The sequence below is a fragment of the Podarcis melisellensis genome, assembly GCF_964234715.1.
Source record: "Podarcis melisellensis genome assembly, chromosome: Z".
In the NCBI taxonomy this organism is placed as follows: Eukaryota; Metazoa; Chordata; class Lepidosauria; order Squamata; family Lacertidae; genus Podarcis; species Podarcis melisellensis.
This window is the reverse complement of record NC_138547.1, coordinates 34,598,023-34,620,234: the sequence shown is the minus strand read 5'-3', so window position 1 is coordinate 34,620,234 and position 22,212 is coordinate 34,598,023. Positions and strand designations below refer to the sequence as shown.

Here is a 22,212-nt window from a genome sequence, read left to right as displayed (position 1 = left end):
GAGGGATGGGTAGGAGTACATCAATATGAGACTTATTTCCATGCTTCAAAACTGTGGCCTGATGATTAGTTTAAAATTACATATGCTCTGTTCTGGACTCTTTGTATGTTTATAATATGTAGTTCAACATTATCAGCCATTATCTTGGCATATGATATAAGCAGACCTTGCTGGTCATCTTGTCTGCACTCTATAATATTCTTCTCCAACTAGTATTCAGAGGATCTTCTAGCCATTGCAGCTGTATTTATACATTCTCACAGGGATTCCCAGTTCAGCCACAGAAAAACATTTTATTACTTAGTATTGACCCTAGCAACCTTTCAGGAAGTACCCAGGACTAGAGTGCTCATGTACTGGCAACACAGATAATCTGAGGGAGGATGATGTTTTCCACCCCACCTCCTCGTTCTCTCTGTAGGCTATTTGTGCAGCCGGAATGCATAAGAGTCTAGTAAATTACTTGTCTAGGCAAATAAATGAGGCTTATGACCTTTCCTGGATTCCAGACACTTGCAAGGATGAATTGCTCCTTAAACAATCACCTGTTTAAAAGCTAGTTATGAATTATTTGTGCTTCTATGACTTGATAAAGAGAAAATGATGGTATGACAGGAATTCTTAACCTGTCTTTCATCATCACCAGGGGTGTGTCTTGCCATTCACGGTGACGGAATTAAGATTGCCATATATTCTGCATATAGGTTAAATGAGCAGGGAGACAATATACAGCCTTGTTGTACTCCTTTCCCAATTTTGAACCAATCAGTTGTTCCATATCCAATTCTAACTGTAGCTTCTTGTCCCACGTAGAGATTTCTCAGGAGACAGATAAAATAGGGACAGCTAAAAACGGGGGGGAACCCATTATTAAGAAAACCAATTAAAGATTTATATATAAACAATATATAAATATAAAAGAGCTATTAAAACATAGTTATAATTAGAGTAAAAACAACACCAGCCATTTCATTAAAAGCAGCCAGTTCCCAAAAACCTGTTGAAATAAGAAGCTCTTCAACTACCGGTGGAAGAAAAACACAGAGGGAGCCAATCTAGGAAGGGAGTTCCAAAGTCTGTGAGTAGCTACCGAGAAAGGCCCTCTCCTAAGACCCTACCAAGTGTGCCTGTGAGTGTTGTGGGACCAAGAAAAAGGTCTCTCTTGAACTCAGGCAAGTTTTTATGTGAGAATAGGATATTTCAGATAGCTTGGACCTATGCCATATAGGGCTTTATAGCTCATAACCAGCTGTTGTAACAAGGGAGTCAAATGCTCCCTATAACCAGCCCCGCTCCATAATCCAGCTGCAGCTCTTTGAACCAGTTGAAGTTTCTGAGCACTTTTTAAAGGAAGCACCATGTAGAGCATTAAGTATAAATGAAACAAATAATGGCTTTCTTCATATTACTTGTTTTGTCTGGAACTGCATAATATTGCATGCTAAGACATGTAGTTACTATTGATAAAACCATTTATATTTTCAACACCTTTTCTAAATAATTTATGGTACTGAGGTTGGCTTTCTCACTGCAGTAGAACTATTAACTTACATTTTTAGGGAGCTTCTGCTGTGACCCCCATATCTCTTTCCCATGGCTTTTATTTGCTCGTTTTGATATTTGAAGTCAGGCTTAATTTATTTTTTATCTATATATGTTTCACTCACATGACACAGAAGTATTCCTCAGTCCTACTCTAGTGCACTTGACAACATGATTAATCAAGACTTGCATAAAATTTACAAGTGGACTCTTTTTGGACACTGCTGATTATATTATTTTTGTGGGACCACTTCGTGTGGTAGATGAAAGTTCTGGATGCTTTATACTTGCTTTTGAAATAAATAACAGATGCTCCTTGAACATGTTTCAGCCATATTGGTCATGCAAAATGGGCAATTTAATAACAGAAGCTCTTACTGATTACAATTGTGATTGCGGAAAGCTTTGTCAATAACACTGTTTCTTCTTCACCAAAATACAATTATTCAGTCTTTGTCCTTTTGCCTTTGTTAATACACAACTTGCAATATTATGTCCTCTAAGATATGAAAGTTGTTCATTTTGACAATAATCTGTCAAATTTGAAATAAGTCATTATTGGGGTGAAAGTGGGGAGGAGGGAAACAGCATTCAGTTTCCCTAAATGCAGCATGGGTTTTTAAGGTCACTAACAAGACAGCAATTCAGATAACACATTTGTTTACAAGCAAATGTGTTCTTGTCTGCTCTAGTAGCCAGCTTAATTCCTGCCAGTATGCTAGAATTCCACCCATGAAGTGGTTATTTGTTGTTGTTTTCATTTGTACACAAGCATGACTTTGTTAGCACACATAGACACACACTCTTAGAAGATGTAATCAAAACAATGTTATACTGTATGACTGAAACAATCTTATATTGCTTCCCAACTCAGCCCCTTCCACTACCCTTTCCTTACTCTGCCCCTTCCCACCCTGTGCTGAATTTTTGATCAGAAGCTTCCTGGATCAGAAAATTGTACACTTATGCTCTCTGAGGCTCCACCGATAATACAATATAAATTAGTAATGATGGTGTGATGATGATTATGATAACAGTACCAAATACTTTTGTAAATGAGTTTCATAATCACTGATCACCTACCCTGATACTAGCTTAGGCATTACTGGAGCAGAAACTTTTAAAGTCCTGTAGTCTTTCATCATAACTTTTGTGTTCTTAGATTCTATTTGTCCCTTGTTTGTTTGTTTGTTTTGTAATTCAAGCCCCTTTCATATTCATATTGACAGTTTGAGTATCATTATATCTCACAAATGTAATATTTACATTCTTGTACAGTCATTGTGTTTTGAAAAATACTGTGTAGGTTCCATGGCACAATAACATTTTAAATATTTTCTATGAAACTGTGAGGGCTAGAGTTATACTTCTGTTATGAAATGAAAGCTGAGAGGCCTTGTGCGTTTGTCTCTGCCTCCTCATCACTTTCAGGAATTTAGGAAATAGGTTTTGCTTCACTGATGACATCTCCGTTTGCCTCCTTGTGTGTTAACTTTGTCAAGGTATTCTACCAGTGAAGCAAAGTATCAGTGACATTAGCAAGCACTTTCTGCATTGCTCTCTCTGTATGTCCAGAGTAGATCAGAGAATCTATTCCAGATTCTAGAGTGTATTCATTCATGACTGTAGACCAGCCTCACTGCCAACCTGCCTCACTCCCAGTTTCTTAAAATAATGCAGGAACAGTCCACGATCTATTAGTGTTATACATGTGACTAACTTTAAAGATTTATTGGTTCTTTGTTTAGAATATGGTCTCTGTACCACTAACTGAAACCAATTATGGTGAACAAAGCTTACCTGCACTTAAAGCCAATTCCAGTTAGTAGCGAAGAGGCCATTTCTCTAACCTAACCCCCAGTATATAAGGAACTAACAAGGTCACCTATAATCACTTACAGATAATGGGGAGAGGGAAAGAAATATGATTTAATAAAACTTTGAGTAACATATACTGTTGTACTAAAAAGTGGTCCCCATGGATTGCATGTCCTTTTTTGCTTACCTGAAATTTAAGCATCAGTAGTTTGTATTATCTCAATGTTTTAAAAAATGTGTGCAGGAAAAAGCTCATATAGGTACAGGCCTATACAGAATATTACAGAGCAAGAAGAAAAATATTTGAGCTCTTCTGCAGTTCTCTCTAAATCATTTATATAACCAACTATATGCATTACTAAGATAGAATCTCTTTTGAACCTTAGTTGCTGTTTAATCTACAAATTAGATTTAAAGGAATGAAATATTAGCATTTCTATCAATAAATTTGAATAGAAATGGATTAATTTGAACTAATGGCAGAATAAAATGGTGACATTCTCACATTAAACATGATGATTTGGTATATTATATTATATATTCTCACTTATTTCATGAAGAGTAGAACTTTTATGAGCAGTAATTCAGAAAAATGGGAGCACGTTTTAATGGAATTATCCTCACAGCTTTCAAGGATTTTATTTCTGACACTGCTTTTCTTTCCTACACCCAGAATTGGTTTCTGAGTTATCATATTTTCCCTCAGTTTCAGCTCAGAGTCTTAAAAGCAACCTCGATTCCATGGAACATCAGATACAGCGTTTGGAAAATGATATTAAGAAGTTCCCTAAAACAGAAGATCCGCATGATAAATTTGTTGAGAAGATGATAATATCCTTTCCGTATTAATACCAGTATTTGTTAGCTAGTGAAATATGCAAATTACATTATATTTTTAATTTTTATGAATCTTTTGCATAAAAAGCTTTGCATGAAAAAACTACACAAAATGCATTTCCTCCCATTTTGTGTTGTTGGGGGATGACTAGTAGTAAGTTAAAACATCACACCAAACTATTGTGCATTAGGTAGTGTGCAAATACGAGGCTTGTGAGCAGAGCCTACATCAATCTTACCTTCTCTGATAAGGGAAGATTCTGGGTGTGCTCGAATTGCATGTGTTGTAGGTTTCTCATAATAATGTTCTGTGGATTGGTATTGCAGAAAGCAGGTTTTTAATGTGGTTCATTTGACACAGATGGAATCTACACACATATAAAAAAACACTGAAATGTTTTTTTTTAAAAAAAAGTTTTGAAAAATATATTGAATTCACCATAGCTCACCATTGCCATCTAGTGACACATTTGTATAGTGCATTTTACAACAACACACTTAAAATGTTTTATTTGCAGCTGTATAGCTGAGTCCACAGTCTTCCATCTGTTTTGCTTTTGGTTTATTTTATGTTCCTCTTACTGGTCAGATATGCAATATTTCAATAATGCACTTGGGAAGAAGTACAGCTGTGTAGCAGCAGTCTTTCTGACAGCACTGAAAGTGACAACTTACTTTGATTACTTTGTTGCAGTCCAAGGTAGAGTCACCTGATTGGGACTTCTGCTCCACCTTCCTAGTTTTGAAACAAAAGAAGTAAGGTAAGAAATTCTTACTATTTAAGTGATGCTGCTTTTATACTATTATGATTTAACCTATGTCCAATGGCAATTGAAAACTTGGAAACACAGCTAATAAAATAGTTTTACTTCATTGCACTTCTTCACACCTCTAGCCTGAAAGGTAGATGCCAAGTATAGGTCATTGCATTTTTTTAAAAAAAAAATTTCTTAGTTTTATTGTTGCCTGTAAGCATTAATTATACCATAACATTGAAACAAATTTGACAGGATAGAAACAATATTTGTGTGATGTCACATTTTAATGCATAGTTTAGTTTGCTGCTTACTACCATTAATAACAGGGTCTTGTTTTGTTGCCTAATGGATTCTTCATATACTGAAAAAATACTTGAAAAAGATTTTTAATGCAAACAACTTTATATATCTGCATTCGCTGCAGTTATTATTGTTGAATTTTGAGGAGTCTAGGCCAGACATGTGGTGGTTGCCCCTTGAGTGTATCTTTAAAACACAAAGGAGGCAAAATACACTGAAATATTCATCATTTTTGAGTGAAATTTCTCTGGGGTGCACTGCCTACAGATAGTTGTTGAAAGTTTCTACATTTCCCTGCCAAAAAAGGAAAGGGAAAAAAGAGGCCTGCTTTCTAGCTGGTGCCTTTCTACAAGGGATACTGCGGAAATATTGCAAGGAAAAGAATAAAAGTTTCAGCACCACCACCTTCCAACCTGTACATAGTCTTCCACAAATCAGTGCACCAAATAGTTGGGAGCAAATAGAACTTAGTCATGGATTACACCTGGCAATATAGTTTTTTACCTTGACATCACACTTAACAGAGATTTAGAAAAACAGGGAATGTGATTTTTCTCATAGACAAAAACCCCAGTGCAAATTAGAGAAATCCCTGCTGTTCTCACCAGCCTTCTGTACATTCCACAGGAGTTAGGGGAGGGAGTTGGTGGCATCATCATCACCATTAATTATCTATCTATCTATCTATCTATCTATCATCTATCTATCATCTATCTATTTTTCCCTGACAGGGACTGAAGGTTGCTTACCGATAAAGAATGGCATATAACATAGATAAAACCATAATTAAAAAACAAACATTAATAGAATTAAAAACATACAATCACAATATAAACAGCACACCAGCCTTCTGGACAAACTGTTCCAGCAAGTTTATGTAAATGTTAAAATAGTATGGGGAAAATAACAGAACCCCGAGGGACCCAGCAGGCCGATGACCAAGTTATTGAAGAGGACTACCCCAGCACCACCTTCTGGATTCACCCCTCTAGGAAGGAATAGAGCCACTGTAAAATAGTGCCTCCAAGTCCCATCCCACTAAGGCAGCACAGAAAGATACCATGATGGTTGGTATTAAAAGCCTCCAAGAAGTCCAGCAGAACCAACAGGGACACGCTCCTGCTTTCCACTTCCTGGTGCAAACCAGCCAACAAGGCAACCAAAGCTGTCTCTGTCTCATAACCAGTCTTGAAACGAGATTGAAATGAATATAGATAATCTGCATCCTCCAAAAACTCCTGGAGCTGGGATGCTACCAAACACTCCAGGACCTGGCCCAAAAATGGGATATTGGAAACTGGCCAATAATTGCCCAGTATGGTGGAATTCAGGGAGGGCTTTTTCAATGGAGGTCTTATGTGTTGGGGCCGGAGGAAGAGACTGTTACATTGAGGGTTTTTTGCGGGATATGCCTGGGAAGAAGGGAGTGGGGAAGAGCGGGGGGGGGGCATCATGGTCGTTCAGAGTAGGGGGAGGTATGGTGGGACAGGCCAGGTGAGAGACACATAGCACAGGCAGATAGTGATTGTGCCATGTGCCAGCCCCTCCTCCAAACTGGGGAAATGCTGTTGTTATATCAGCCAGCCCTCTGGTATGTGGCTGCCGCTGTTGAATACAAGGTCAGTTCCTCATTCATGACCTGATTGTGGATGACGGGGCCAATCTGGTCTGTATCACTGAGACCTGGATGACTGAGCAAGGTGGAGTTGGTCTTGCCCAACTGTGCCCACCTGGGTACTCAGTGAAGCTTCAGGGCTGACCTGAGAGTCAGGGAGGGGGAGTAGTGTATAGACATTCCATCTCTCTCTCCAGGCTCTCTGTCCACTTCGTGGGGTATCTAGAGTGTGTTGGGCAATTGGGACAGATTAGAGATTTTGCTGGTTTACTGCCTGCCTCACTGTCCAGCAGTCTCCCTGCTTAAGCTGACAGAGCTGGTCTGAGAGGCAGTGTTGGGGACTCCCAGACTACTACTTCTGGGGGATTTCAACATCCATGCTGAGGTGACTGGCTCTAGGGTGGCTCAAGAGTTCATGGATGCCATGATAATCATGGGGCTTTCCCAACAGGTCGCAGGCCACATGCAGGTGGCAGGTCACACACTATACGTGTTGGGATTCAGAACTTACAGGGTTAAGATGTTCTGAGTGACGACTCACGTTCTGACGTTAAGTTTGGAAGGTGGGAGGAGTTCTCTCTGTCTCTTTGTCTTTGAGGGAGAAGGAAGCTAGTAGCTATGGCTGCAAGGAGTCCTGGAGTGTATTTCTGAGATATGTCGCAATAAAGAACTGATAAATGGACAAACAAGTGCCTGATGTGTTTGTCTGGATCTAAGCAGCAGCAGCAACAACAGCTTTTCCGCTGTGTTTTTACTCTGCTAGGCGTGACGGAACGGAGCAGATTGGCGCAGCTTGAGGAAGCGTACCGGACCGTTGCAAAGGGCTAATTGGGATCGTAAAGTAATTAGCCACGTCACGCCAATAATTATTCACAATACGATCCTTTCTCAACTGGGCAGGAAGAGGGTGATCTGAAGGTGGGGGATATTGTTGACATCATTCCCTTGTCATGGTCAGATCACTTCCTATTGAGATTGAGGCTTTCAGCACCTTTTCCCTTCTGCATAGGTTAGGAATGATGAGTATGGAAGATGCTTGTGACAGTAGGAGTTCCTGGTCTGGTTCATTGAGATCTAGAATAATCTCCCTCAGAGAGTCTCAGAACTCCCTCGGCCAATAAAGCGAGATAAGCGCCGCAACCCCAGAGTCGGTCACGACTGGACCTAATGGTCAGGGGTCCCTTTACCTTTAAGGACCAGCTTGAATGGAAATAGTTTTAGAAAATGGATCTGCCCCACTTCTCATTTGCTGTTGCTTGATGGAATGGAATGAATAGTCATCCCTACTGATTTTTGTAATTCACATATCTTTTGAAACCAGGGAGCTGTCTTGTGGCAATGCATGATCCAGAAACAGTAACATTTGAGGTGCTGTATATTCTTAAACAGGATATGTTGAAATGCAGTGATACTGGCATTCATTTGAGGAAGTTAGCTATGTGAAGCTTGCATGGCCACCTTTGGTTCTTCCTGGAGGTATTGGGAAAAGAAGTGTTCTTAGGTTTAATTTTCACTGAGGAATTATACCTTTGTCTGGATGACACCACCACTTCATGCTGCCAGTAGGGGTTCTCCTGATAAAAAAAATATCCACACACATAGAAAATGAGCTTTCTTAATATTTTTTTGTTCTTGTTCTTTTGTTTATGTAGGAGCATTTAATCATATGTATGAGCCCTCACCTGCAAAATGCAATAAGACAACCTAAACCAGGGACAGCCTATATTGTTTTACTGCCTGAGGTGAAAGTGTTAGGTGTGCCCCCACCTACTCCCGGCAAAGCTTTGCTTACTGGTGTTGTACAGTGGCAGCAGCTTCTGGCAAGATCTTACAAGAGTTTCATAAGATCTTGCTTGAAGTCACCACAACTGTGTGACTCTGGCAGCAGTTCTTCCCTCAGGGTTCCATCACTCAAGGTGGATGCTTCAGTCCGCATCATAGGTAGTCCAGCCCCGGCCCTGACCTCTCTGACAGTTTGGCCTCAGACATCTCTGTGAAACTGTTTTATTAGAATCTGTTGTTAACAGGGGTTATGCAGAAATGTAGCCAGTAACTACCACTGTGTTACTTGATTCTTGTTTTAGATTAGGGATCGGAAGGCAAAAGAAAATGGTTACTAGGATGTCATGTTTCACTTCAGTGATTCTTTGTTGACATGTGGACCACCTCACAATTTTCCTCTTTAACTGCATAAAACTGTTCTTGGGATGGACTGTGCAGGTATGCTTCTGTTCTGTGAATGGAAGCTCAATTAGGTTTGCCACCAGGATTTTGGCAATTTCTGCCTGCTTTTCTGCTTGAGCAAACTCTTCCTTTAATAAGGCTTCTGCTAAAATCATCCTGGAAACATTCAACACTGAGAAGCCTAGCTTTGATAATTTAGAAAAAGAAAAGCAATTTCAGAGCCTTGTGAACTTGGCTTTGACTTCTTATATTGTTTCTCTCTTTCTGCAGGTAATTAAGGCATTTTAAAATGAAAGTCCTCTGCATTCTATATCAGCAAGTTACAGATGGCTGGTTATTCTTCATTATTGTCACCAAAGTGTAACTGTTTGTCCACATGGGATAGGAAATTGTGAGGGCTTTTTTATTCTGTGCTTCTCTTAAAGAAAAAAGCAAAATATTTTCAAAGAACTTAATATTAGGATTTCACAGAGCCTAATAACTGATCTTTAAATACATAAATAATATAATGATTAAATTAATTCACTATTTGGAACCATGTGTTGCTTTTATATTTCTGTACAAATTGTGATCCACCAGTAAAGTCATTATATATGACTTGTAGCTCATTTCTCTGCAATATTCTATTACTTAAAGAAAGGCTGCGTTGTAACTTACCAGTTGCACTATGAGAGTCAGAGATCTTTTTGTGATAATTGCGTAATTTTGTAATTACCAATAATAAAACTTGAGACATGAATACTACACATTTCAACAGGAAGCCAGCACAGTTAAATAAAACTGTACCATTTAGTTTTTATTGCACTAAATTAACTGTCCCCCTCAGTCCTTTAGTTTGTGAGATAATATACTTTTGGATAAGAACATTAATATCTGATGGGAAAACAAAACAATTGAAATCCAACATAGATTTGGAACTATTGCTATATTTCTAAGTGGAGAGGATATTTCAGATAATTGAAAAGGGCAACAGATATTTCGCTTCGTGCTATACTCTTATCTCCACAGTGGGAAAGCAAGTAGAAAAGCTTCACTTCTCCCATTTGTGGGCATAGTACTCAGACTCTCCGTACAATTATTTCCAAAAGTATTATTCCAGAATACCCAAACATATATCAAGTTACAAAGTGTGTAAATTAGCTGTAGAGTTCATGGCTAGGTGTAGGCTAAGACTTTCCCCAAACACTGGACATGCCCCTTGAGATCTCCTTTTGAAGAGCTGGGTGGGCACATTCATTTCAATGGGTCTGATTCCCGAACCATGGGACTGAGCAAGCAAGTGAGTAGACTGGGTCTGTTAACACCAGAACAACTGGCGTCACATCCTTGGAGACAGTGGTGGGGTTGACACTACATTCACTGTTGAATGTAGTCTGTGGTACATCTGTGGGGTTGAGGAGGAATGCTTCACTGGTAGGAGGTGAAACTGGGGCCAATTTGAGCAGCTCTTCCTTGAAGCTTGAGATGCCCAGTGAGGCAGGTTTTTCCCCCAACAAGGTACTCAGACCCTCCCCAGAGATAAGGTCAACACCTACAAGATTGGTGGGCCCCTCCCCATGATCAAGTTCCATACTGTCATCATATTCCTCCTCCTCTGACCAGTCCCACCATGACATCTCAGTGGGGCTTATGACATCAAACATAGATAAACCCAGGCATAGTCAAACTTGGCACTCCAGATGTTTTGGGACTACAGATCCCATCTTCTCTCACCACTGGTCCTATTAGCTAGGGTTGATGGGAGTTGTAGTCCCAAAACAAGTCCCAAGACATGTAGTGAGTGAAGTTGGGAAATAAAACTGAAATGATGTCATTTTCAAACCCCAAACAACACTGTAAGGCTCCTGTTCCAAGAAGCCTGTAGCCCTGAACAGGATATAGAGAGTGATATTTAAGTGCCCAGATATCAGGGTGATAGAGCATCATAATGGGAAGTAGTGTTAATAAGCCATTCTATTGTCAATTAATCAAGATTCTTAAAAGTGATTGTCATATTTACAATAACTGGCACCCAGCATCAAATTTCAAACAAAAAACAACTCCTAATCTAATGTATCATGAAACTGTTAGCAGAAAACTAGATATTCTTATGTATTTGAGGGTGTCTAAAACAGTTGTCTGGATCAAAGTACAAGAACTTGAGTAATCAGATACATTCTTAAATAATTCTCTGAGGTAGACTTTATTGATTGATATACTTTAAAGTGAAGATTCATTTCCTCCAGTTGAAGGAATCTTCCTCCAATGAAATGGGGGCAGGAATATTTGGGTCCAACTCATTATACATCATATACGATTGATGTATTTCCTTGTAGCAGACATTGAAGTATTCATCCCAAACCCTTTTAAGTGTTAAGAAATACATCTATAGAAAAACCATCAAGCCCTCTCCTTATTTACTATGACATTTTAGCAGAGAAGACTATCTTGGCTTTTTTATCCCTTTCACTCACTTCTGGGAAGGCTGTAGTGTAGAATATGTTCAGATTTTAATGTTGGTTATAAGGCAGCAATGTAATCCTCATCTCGTTTAGACTTGACTGCAAAGGGAAATGTGCTGTGCAGGAATAGCATCTCAACATACTTTAAGTGAATTATTTCTCCATAATGAGCTTTGAGGAAATCCCAGGTGTTGATAGCTGATGGGGTGTTAATGTCATTAACATTCTGTCAGTATTCCTTGTCAGTGTGTTAATGATGCCCTGCTGATCTGATACACTGAGTCCTCTTCCTGGAGTAAAACTTTCTCTACCAGTCAGTTAGGATTAGGAAACTCTCCAGCATGCCCCTTGGTAGGTAGATTTGTGTTTTTCTCTCCACTATAGCTGATGAATAAAAAAGAAGAAGAATTTTCTTCCTGAATTTTTTTCAGGAAGAAAAATACCACAGATTCATTGCATAAGTCTCTACAAACATTTGTTATAGCTATTCTTGCTTGTTAAAATGTGTTGCTCAATCTCTTGTGATGCACCCTGATTCAAAGGAGTATATGTAACCCTTGAAATATAGCATGGAATCTTGCCATTCTGTTTTTTATAGGGGCGAGTGGATTCCCTCTCATTTCTGTTCTTGTACTGGGGTGGGGAGGGGGCTGTATTATATATTTATTACCTGCCAACATATTCTTCCTTTCATCAAGTAGTCCCAGGGCAGCTTACAAAAATAACACACTTAAAATAAGTACAATTTACATTAAATTTATATATATATATATTTTAAAATTAAGGGTGTGGGGCACCAGCAGCCCGATTAAATGTTTTGGCCCCTAAACAACCTAGTTGGATATTTGCCTCTATATAAAAACAAAGCAAAAAACAATATACTGTTTAGGACATGCTTCTGTGCACAAGGAGAGGTAATTATGCCATTCTCATTTCTCAGAGAATATAGAAGTATGTTTTATTTAATTAGGGTGTGGTAGGCTATTTATTCCCAGTGGAAGATTACTGACTGATTTGAGAGTGTTGTTTGACTTGATTTGAGTGTTGTTTGAGTTAGATGTGCTACTAGATTCTGGAATTAACTGAGGCCAGATGCAACCTCCTGATTATGGCAGGCATTTACTGGGATTCTCACAGACTTACACAATAATGGCTTTCCTTGTCCTTCACAATTATATTCTCTTTGCTCAGAGCAAAGCCAAATTATATATTTAGCTTCAGGGCATGTGCAGAATTCCATCTGAACCAAGCTTATTTCTTTTCTTTCTTTCACGTAATGATGATGAGAATAAGACCAGCAAAATACCTTTTCTCCTTGTAGCGTAAATCATTATCACATTTACTTATGGCTGGATGAACAGGAATATATTAGGAAATATATAAAAATATGTTATGACAAATACTAATATGGCAGCATTTGGCTCAGTGTATTACATGGCTGTATAATTTTATGTATTTTTTTCCTGGTATAATTGTGAAGCTGAGAAGGTAGACACTGTAAACAAAAAGTTACATTTTACTCTCCTATGGTTATTTTAATGTGGTTTCTTAGTGGGGGACACTGTTAGGGACAATGCTAGGGGAAAGACAGCAACATGGGAAGCATTTAAAGTAGTGCTATGTTTAGGTAAGCTTGAGGAATTTTGTATTCAATGCCTGTGTGAACAGAAGGCAGCTTTTTCAGTAATCTCTCCTTCCCATTTCCCCTGAAATTCCCTGCGCTCTTCTGCCACCCAAAAGTCTTTCCAGAAGGTGAGGGACCAACAGAATCCTTTGGGTTGTATCATACAGGATGATTTGTGGCGCTCAACTAGTATAAGGATATTTTGCTCAGTTTGAGGCAGTTTTCCTCTTCCCCATAGGAAAACAGCCCACAGTGTTAAGTAAGTCTGCTGACCCCTGCAAAGGATTTGGGTTTCTTGGGGTGGGGAGACTTGCAGAGGGATGTTGATGTACAAAATATTGTGACTGTGATGCACATAATTTTCTGAATGGGGGTGTTGTTTCATTTCTTGCTTAGGAATCTTTTGTGATGTGTAGCAAACTGGCTCTAAGAGCAATATGACTTTCCAAAGTAATTTATAATTATAGCCGTAGGAGGGGTCCCACATTTGATTGGAAGCAGGCACTGTACATGCACAGTGTACCATAGACACAATTAAAATGACTCTTCATTCATAGCATCCTGCTGTGAATATTTGCATGTGAGCAAACAGTTGCTGAGATAAGAAAGGTGGTCAAGTATAGTAATATAATTTTTTTTTACAGTTAATAGCCAATATATGTATGTGGAAGTAGGAGCAAGAGGAGGGGCACTACCTTTAACAAAAATATTACTGGTTACCATTTTTGGAACTCACTGTAATTAATAGAGAAAGAAACACGTTTCTGATAAAATCTGAGTAGAAGTCTAATAGCAAAACTAAGTATATTTGCATTCTTAACAGTTCCATGACAGTGAAATTAAACATACATTTAGGTAGGATTTAACAACATTGTGTAGAGATCTTAGCTGACATTAGATTCTTCCAGAGCTTATTGCCCCTTGTTTATTTGCCTTCGTCCCCTGGTGAAACTGGAAACATTATAATTGTGTAGTTAAATTAAGAGACACAAGATTTGCCAGCTATGATTAAGGATATCATGCAGGAGGGAATATCATATCCACCCACATCTGAGCTGTGCCTTTTTATCAAGTACACTTTCAGTGAGTCATAGGAATTCTCTACTTACTTGTCCTACATTTTATTAAATGACTAGAAAGTCTTTAGTTTTACAAAACTATTTCTAGTTGTATTGTAATTCTGGGTGCATTTTTTTGAATGAATAAAGTCCCGAACACCTTGCGTGTCAAACATTTTGGCTCCCGAATGCTGCAAATTCGGAAGTGAGTGTTCCGGTTTGCAAACGTTCTTTGGAACCCAAACATCCGATGGGGCTTACATGGCTTCCAAACATTTTAGAAGTCAAACGGACTTCCGGAACGGATTCTGTTTGACTTCCAAGGTACCACTGTATTTGTGTACACATAATATGTGCACGTACCGCACAAAAATACTCTCCAGTAATGTATAGTTGATTACATTTCTTGAAACCGTTTTGATCAACTAAAAGATGGGCAGCAACTTCTTTTATATTCTAACACAAATGATTCTATAAACTGAAGAAAAGGCTAAGGAGAGTTGGATGGTACCTTCTATTTCTCCTTCTGGCAACTCCTGGTGCCAAGCAAATCACTCTGCCTTCCTTTGGACCATAACAGTGAGGTCGAGGAGGGGGCATGTTGTCTGAGCAGCCTAGGACTTCCATACACACTGTCCAGGCTTGTGCCCCAGAGAAATCACTTAGGTGCTGCTAATGCAGCAAAAACCACACAGGAGACAGCTTTGATTCTCCAGTGGTTTAACTTCACCCCCAGAGGTGCACTCCATTGTCTCTTGAGACAGATGGATGCCAACAGGGTTTTGGTTGGATTGTGACCACCATAGTATGTGGTCCAGTGAGCTGCTTTATACTTGCCTGTAGTAGAAGTTCTCCTAATAAATACCAACTTCTATCTGTACCCTCCCCACTATGCTGTACAGACTGCTTTGAAGAAAGCCCCACTAGATTGGAGGATATTGTGTTTCTTCCTAAATTGCCATTTGTCTCGTCTCAGCTAAACTTGCACTTGATCCAGCCTATCTTTGTTCCACATCTCATTCCTCAGGTGTTGTCTTCCCACATAAACTTAATCTATTTGGCATAAGTTACCTCAAAGCACCCCAAGCACAGTAGCAGCTATTGCACTCTGTTCTGTAAAAGCACACACATAGTCTTCATAACAGCAGAAGTATGAGTAAGTTGGAATGAATTTCTTATTTTATCTTCCTTTCACGCATCTTAGTTTGGAAGATACAGTGGAGAAGGGAGTAGATAAAGTTGCATTATTTGAAAAAGATTACAAACAGATATGCAGCTTTGAAATGATGAGATGTGCATGACTGTTAATTACATATGTAGTTCTATCAATTAGTTTATAATCTGTTCATTATGCTGAGTCTATTGGTCTAGCTAGGCTGAGTATTGCTCACAATAATTGGTAGCAGCTTTCCAGGGTTTCTATAGAGACTCTTCCCTTGTATTACCTGAAAATGTAGGGATTGAACCTGAGACTTTATTCATGCAAAGCAGATGCTTTACCACTGAGTTATGACTCTTCTTAAAAATTCTAGTTTGCAATATAATACAGGAACCAGGGCTAAGAGAGCAAAACACACATACTCTACTTCTCTATGATTTGATCTTTATATCTATTGTTAAACTTGTTTTACATGAACCCAGGCATCCTCTTTGTAACAAAGTGAGTGATAGAAGCATAAGAACAACGAGAGAGAGAGAGAGAGAGAGAGAGAGAGAGAGAGAGAGATTGAATGTTGGGGAGAGTTGGAACGAGGAAGACCGCTAGAAGAGAATGCTTGAAAGGGAAGCAAGGGGAAAGGACTGGTACTCTAGATACCTGGAGGAAAGGGGGTTGAGTATGTAGAAACACTGTTTCCCATTCTTTATTAAATAACTGCATAAATATTTTGAATAAATATAATCAACAACAGGTTTAAATACCTGATGTATTCTGGTCTGAGTGGATTCTAATACAACATATATCATTGCACATTTTTGCCATGTCCTGCAGCAGCAATTCTTCAGCCATAGACTAAACCCTATTTTAACTGCAAATAGAGGTGCATTATCAATCAAATGGCTGGTGGGTTGCATTTAGATTTGTGGTCTCAATCTACAGCCACTATTACTTCCTAGCTAACTATGAATAAAAGCAGTAATATTATCATGTAGCACTTGTTAATGTGGATGGTCAAAATAAGTGGAGTCTTTAATTTGTTTTTATTATAAAGTGAAATTGGGGGAACCTAAAAGAAAGGTAATGAACAGCAATATATTATTACCCTGACATGTTTAGTGGGGGTACTTCTGGGATCCATGTTGGAACCAACTTTATTTAAGTCCTTTATATGAGATCTGCAGAAAAAGCTAGAGAGAACTTTAATTAAATTTGCAGATAATGCAAACAGTAGGGTGGATAGAGCAATAATAGGAAGCCTCGGGAGAGCTGAAAAATGGACAGGGAATAATAAAATATCTAAATATCTAAAATTTGCCCTTTCAATCCCCAGAGCAAACACGCTGTTCACATAAATGTAATGAAGGAATACTTAAATGTGAGATGATGACAAATACCATACAAATTTACACGTGTGAAATGGCAGCTGAAACATCTTTGAAAGTCATTCAGGATGTGGATTTCTAAAATAACCAGGAATGATTGTATTCTTACTCTATATTTTATCCTTTGTTCTTCTAGAAAGTATTGGTAACTTGAACTAATGCGTAAATTAAGTTGGATTTCTAAGATGCAAAAGGTTGCATGGAAATCTTACGTTCATCAGATTAAATTATTTGCTGTCCTATGAGACATATCTTGATTTTCAAGTATTAAAACGGCTTAAATGTGTCTCCTATAAAATACATTATGTGTGCTTTAACATGTCTAAAGAAATATTATCGTACCCTGTACTTTCATTTACAAGTTCCTTTTTATTGTTTCAAATAATATGCTGATATATCATATATATGCACTTCAGACCAACATTGTGCATTTCTTTTGCTTCAGTACAGAGCTGTTTCATAGACTTGCAGAGCTGGGAGGGAACTTGAGGGTCATCTAGTCCAACCGCATGCAATGCAGGAATCTCTGTTAAAGCATCCATGGCAGATGGCCATCCAATCTTTATATAAACCTCCAGTGAAAGAGAGTCCACAACCTCCTGAGGGAGACCGTTACACTGTTGAACAGCTCTTAATGTCAGAAAGTTCTTTCTGATGTTTAGTTGGAATCTCCTTTCTTGTAACTTGAATTCTTTAGTATGGGTCCTACCCTTCTGAGAGGGAGAAAACAAGCTTGCTCCATCTTTCGTGCCACATCCCTTTAGATATTTGAAGATGGTTATAATCAGTGCTATTTTTCTAGAAAAGGAGTTGCCAGAACTCACCATGAACACCTCCCTTGTTCTCTTGCAATGGTGCCGGAACAGTGTTCTGGTGAGTTCCTGCTGGAAAAAACTCCACTGACTATAATATCTCCTCTTTACCAGGCTAAACATACCCAGCTCCCTTGATCTTCATAAGGCTTGGTTTCCAGACCCTTGTGGTTACCATCCTCCGCACACATTACAGCTTGTCAATATCCTTCTTAAATTGTGATACCCAGAACTGGGCACAGTATTCCAGGAGGAATATTTGGAGGGTGGAAGGTGATACGTGAAGTGAAAGGGCTCCAAGGAAGAGTATCTTTAAAGAGTTGAGCTTTAAAGGCTCAACAAATAGTTTTGTGAATTAAAATATATAGCACTTAACTATTCCTTATGTGGTGTGGCAGTGAGTGAGGGGCGGATAGCTAAATCCCCCCAAATAAACCAAGCCCTGAGCATAGAAATTCACAGCAAGAATTTCATTTTGCTATTGCTGCCTGTTTATATGAAGTAATTTGATCCTGAACAAAAACTTAAAAATGATTAAAATTGGTTGCCTGTGAAACCATTTTTTAAAACTGAAATCATTGGAGAAAATTTGGAAAGCATGAAACCAGAGTTTATAAATTGCTTTTGTAGAGGACTAAACCTATGGATCATGTCTCTTTCTCTTAGGTTTATACCAAAGTGTTTCTTTAATTGTGTATTGTAAAGTTCCTACTAGCTGAATCGAGAATTGTTAAGATGCTGCCTCATAATATCCTATTAAGTTTGGTATTCCAATGCCTCTATATGTTATTTTCTGATATGACTTTATTTGCTATCCTGTTTGGTTTATTTGACCATATAAATTTTAGTATCTTCTTCTGTAGAGAATTAAGTTTTGGATAGTAAGAATAGCAGAATAGCAGGGTAGAATATTCATAGAGATAGCCGATATTGTACCCACCCAAGAAAGTTGTAGTGTCTGCCACCTTTTAAGATCATCTATTTGTGTGCTTTTATTATTGTAGTTGTAATCAGTGGTTATTTGTGAATGTGGGTGCAACAAAACCCCTAAGTATTTTATTGCTCTATTTTTAATTGAAATCCAAAGTCTTTGTGGAAGATATTTACCACTTGAGTTGTCGGGTTTATTCTGAAACTCACTGATTAAGTATTATTGATATTGTAACTGGATCCTGCTTGAAAGGTGTTTATTAAAGTCCATGTATTTTGTATTGATGTTTCTGATTTTTAAAAAAAATTATGCTACATCATCTGCATACAGTGAAATCTTGAATTCTTTCAACCCTAACTTAAATCCATGGATCCTTTGGTTGGTTCTTCTCAACCTTGCTGTTGGTTCTAAAAAAGATGCGAACAACAACAGAGATAATGGGCTCCCTGGACATGTGTTGCTCTGTAATCTTAATGCATTTGACAAATAATTGTTAACAAAAATATATCTGTTGGGTCCTTATATAGGGTGTCAAACCATTCTTTAAATCTGCCATCAGGATTCATTTATTGAAAGGGTTCTTGCTACTCAAACCCTTTCAGTTATGGAGGATCATCTATTGGCATCTTGGTTTAGTAAAGAAATCTATCACTATGACTGGAATAATTAAGGATCCTTGGTTAGGAAGAACTTCAATTATAGTTTCTGGCCATGAATCTGGGGTGTTTTTGTTTTCTTAAAAAAACGAGAGAGATGCAGTGTTCATTGTTGTATAGTAATGAGTTATTTTATCATTGAAAAGTTTTTAAGTGAGCTTTTTCGATTGTTCAGAGATTTTCTCTATCATTTAAACAACAACAACAACAACAACAACAACAACAAATAAAGGCTTTTGGTGCAACCCAGGTTACCTCTGGCATAATATTCTGCCTAAACAAAATAAATCAAGATGTTTTGCTAATATACATACGCTTAAATTTTTTAATAAGTACGTATATTAATTATTGTTATTTTAAAAAATCTTTACTCAGTTAATCAGGGCAGATTTTACATTACTTAAAAATGGTTGTTAATTGTTTCATCTCGCCCTGTGATACTCCCAGCATGGTTACTCCATAATTATCTGAGTCTGTTCTTTCTAGTTATTCAAATAGGACACAAATACCAGGGTTGGTTGGTTTGATCCAGGAAGCTAAGAAGGTACTTGTGCTTATTCTTTTCTGCAAGTATCTGATATGAGGAAAAGGACATTCTTTGAAGAAGGTAGATCTTTGTCAGCTTGTGTTGGGGCTCAGCAACGGGTAATATTTGTGAACTTGATACTTCTCTCCTTGGCTGTTAAGTCTTGAAACCAGCATACAATGTTGTATAATCAACAACATTTACATGTACAATGAAAGGTGGGTTATAGGTTTTTTTCTCTTTAAAATAAGCTGTCAAGCATGTTACAACAAATAAGGCAACACAGAGCCTTTCGGACTTCGTGAAGTCTCATAAATTTCCAGCTGATTGCTTTTTCATTACCTAAGAAGCTGAGATGATGAGTTGAATTAAGGCCTTTTGCCAATTCAAATACAGCTATGACCACTTTGCATATACACCTGTAATATTTTTGTAAGTTAAAAGGTATAAAATTAAATAATGTTTAAGTGTTTTCATTTTATTATCCCTCTTTTAAGTGGGATAATGTTTTACATTTTTATATAGTGCAGCTTTAAATGAAAAAACTCTAAAAGTAAGACTAGCTTCTTCCTCAAGATTATTCTAGTTTTCATAATTAATGACTTTATTGCATTTTACATTCTGTCCTAAAGTGCAGATAAAGCATTTTCTGCAATTAAATTAAAACAAAGCTATTCCCATTAAAATTAATGGCTACTTTGAGATACTATTTACCTCTAATGAAAGTTTTGAAAATGTAAGTTTGTTTTTTCAACTCATAGTAAACCTTTTCTCCCTTTTTTTGCTGTTTTCAAAAGCCACTTTTGCCAACAGAACAGTCTTTAGAGGTAGGAGGGGTCAGTTGGTTGAGACACTGAAAGTGTAGTTTTTCTATGCAATTTTGACACTAATTTTCTTCTTCTGATTTCTAATAAGCAACTGAGACAGCTATAGTAGAAACAGACAACTTTTTAAAAACTCCAGATCAAGCCACCTTCATAGTAAATTGGGTCATTTGAACCTTTACCCTATGTAAACTGAATGCCACTCTGACTATTTTCTAGGATGAGTTAAGTCGCTGCATTCAAATTACAATTAATAGTCTAAATTATTTGTATGCCCTTTTAGTTTATTGAGGGTATTGTAATATGAGTAGGGAGATGAGAAAAACAGCAGCTGCCTTCACTTAAGAGTATCTTAATCTAGCACAAAATAGTTTAGTCTGATTGTGTCTTAGTAGTAGATGTTATTTCTGACATTGCTTCACATCATATTATTACAACTATATCTTGCGCATTTGTTTGAGTTTATGGTTACATGAATACACAAGGGTTTCCATGGACATCTGATCATATGAAGCACTTGTGTGCTGCAAAATGGAATTACTTTGCTAGAGTCTTGATGGTAAAAACATTAGCTAAACATTTATCCAATATGGTGTTCAGGGCAAAGATGCTGCAGTGCTTCTGCTGTAGAGCTGGTGGTGCTGAGTAAGGTGAAAAGGGCACCTATTTCACAGGATGTTGGGCATGGCTTAATTCAAAAGGAATTATTGAGATTTAGGCTTTCTTATTAGTATTCTTTAAAAGTTCTAATTTATCACCTTTGTTTAGGCAGAGTGAGGACAACTCTGCTTGTGTGCCGTGAACCTGTATCTTACATGTATATTCACTAGAGCATAATGTAGGAAAATTGCTGTGCTTTTTTTGGGGGGGGGGATTTTTACTGGAGACAATTGTATGCTAAAGACCTTATTGTAATAGGCTAATTTCTTTTTTATGGAAAAAAATATATAAATACTCCCTTGCTTAAAGTTAAGAAGTTTAGCCATAACCACACTACTGTTATAAAGGTCACTCAGCTGATGGTACAGCTTCTGGTAGTGGAACAGGGAGGGAAGTAATTTTCAGTCATTTCCCCCCTCCCTTTGCAGCTTAAGTGCCCCTTTTCACAAAAAACTGCCCAGGAGGGTCCACCAATCATCTAAAGAAAGTTTAGTTACAAGCCAAAGGCCTGGTTATACAGGAATTTTTTTTCCTGATTTCTAAAGATATATAATGATGGAACCAGATGAACCTCCCTGTGGAGAGCGTTCCACAAATGGAGAACCACCACCAAAAAGTCCTATTCTCATGTTGCCAGCCCTCTGGACCTCTTGTGAAGGAGGTACATGAATAAGGTCCTCCGATTATGATTGCAGGATTCAGGGTGGTTCATATGGGAAGAGACAGTCCTTGAGGTACAGTCGTACCTTGGATCCCGAACGCCCTGGAACTCAGACGTTTTGGCTCCCAAACGCCACAAACCCGGAAATAATTGTTCCGGTTTCGAATGTTCTTTTGGAACCCAAATGTCTGACGGGGCTTCCACGGCTTTTGATTGGCTGCAGGAGCTTCCTGCAGCCAGTCAGAAGTCACAATTTGGTTTTCAACCAGTTTGGAAGTCAAACGGACTTTGGTACGACTGTATTGTGGTCCTGAGCTGCTTAAGGCTTCATAGGTCAAAACCAGCACTTTGAATTGGGCCTGGAAGTTAATTGGCAGCCAGTGCAGTGAAGTGAGGATTGGTGTTATATGCTCAACTGTTTTGC

At 38.1% G+C, this 22,212-nt stretch overlaps 1 protein-coding gene across 1 annotated transcript in view; it reads left to right on the top strand.

The window, feature by feature from the left end:
• DIAPH2 (diaphanous related formin 2) overlaps positions 1-22,212 on the top strand; it is a 346,935-nt gene that overhangs the window by 174,435 nt on the left and 150,288 nt on the right. The window contains exon 24 of the mRNA XM_081897572.1: positions 4,067-4,192. Coding sequence (XP_081753698.1) covers positions 4,067-4,192 — 126 coding nt within the window. The remainder of the gene's footprint in view (positions 1-4,066; positions 4,193-22,212) is intronic.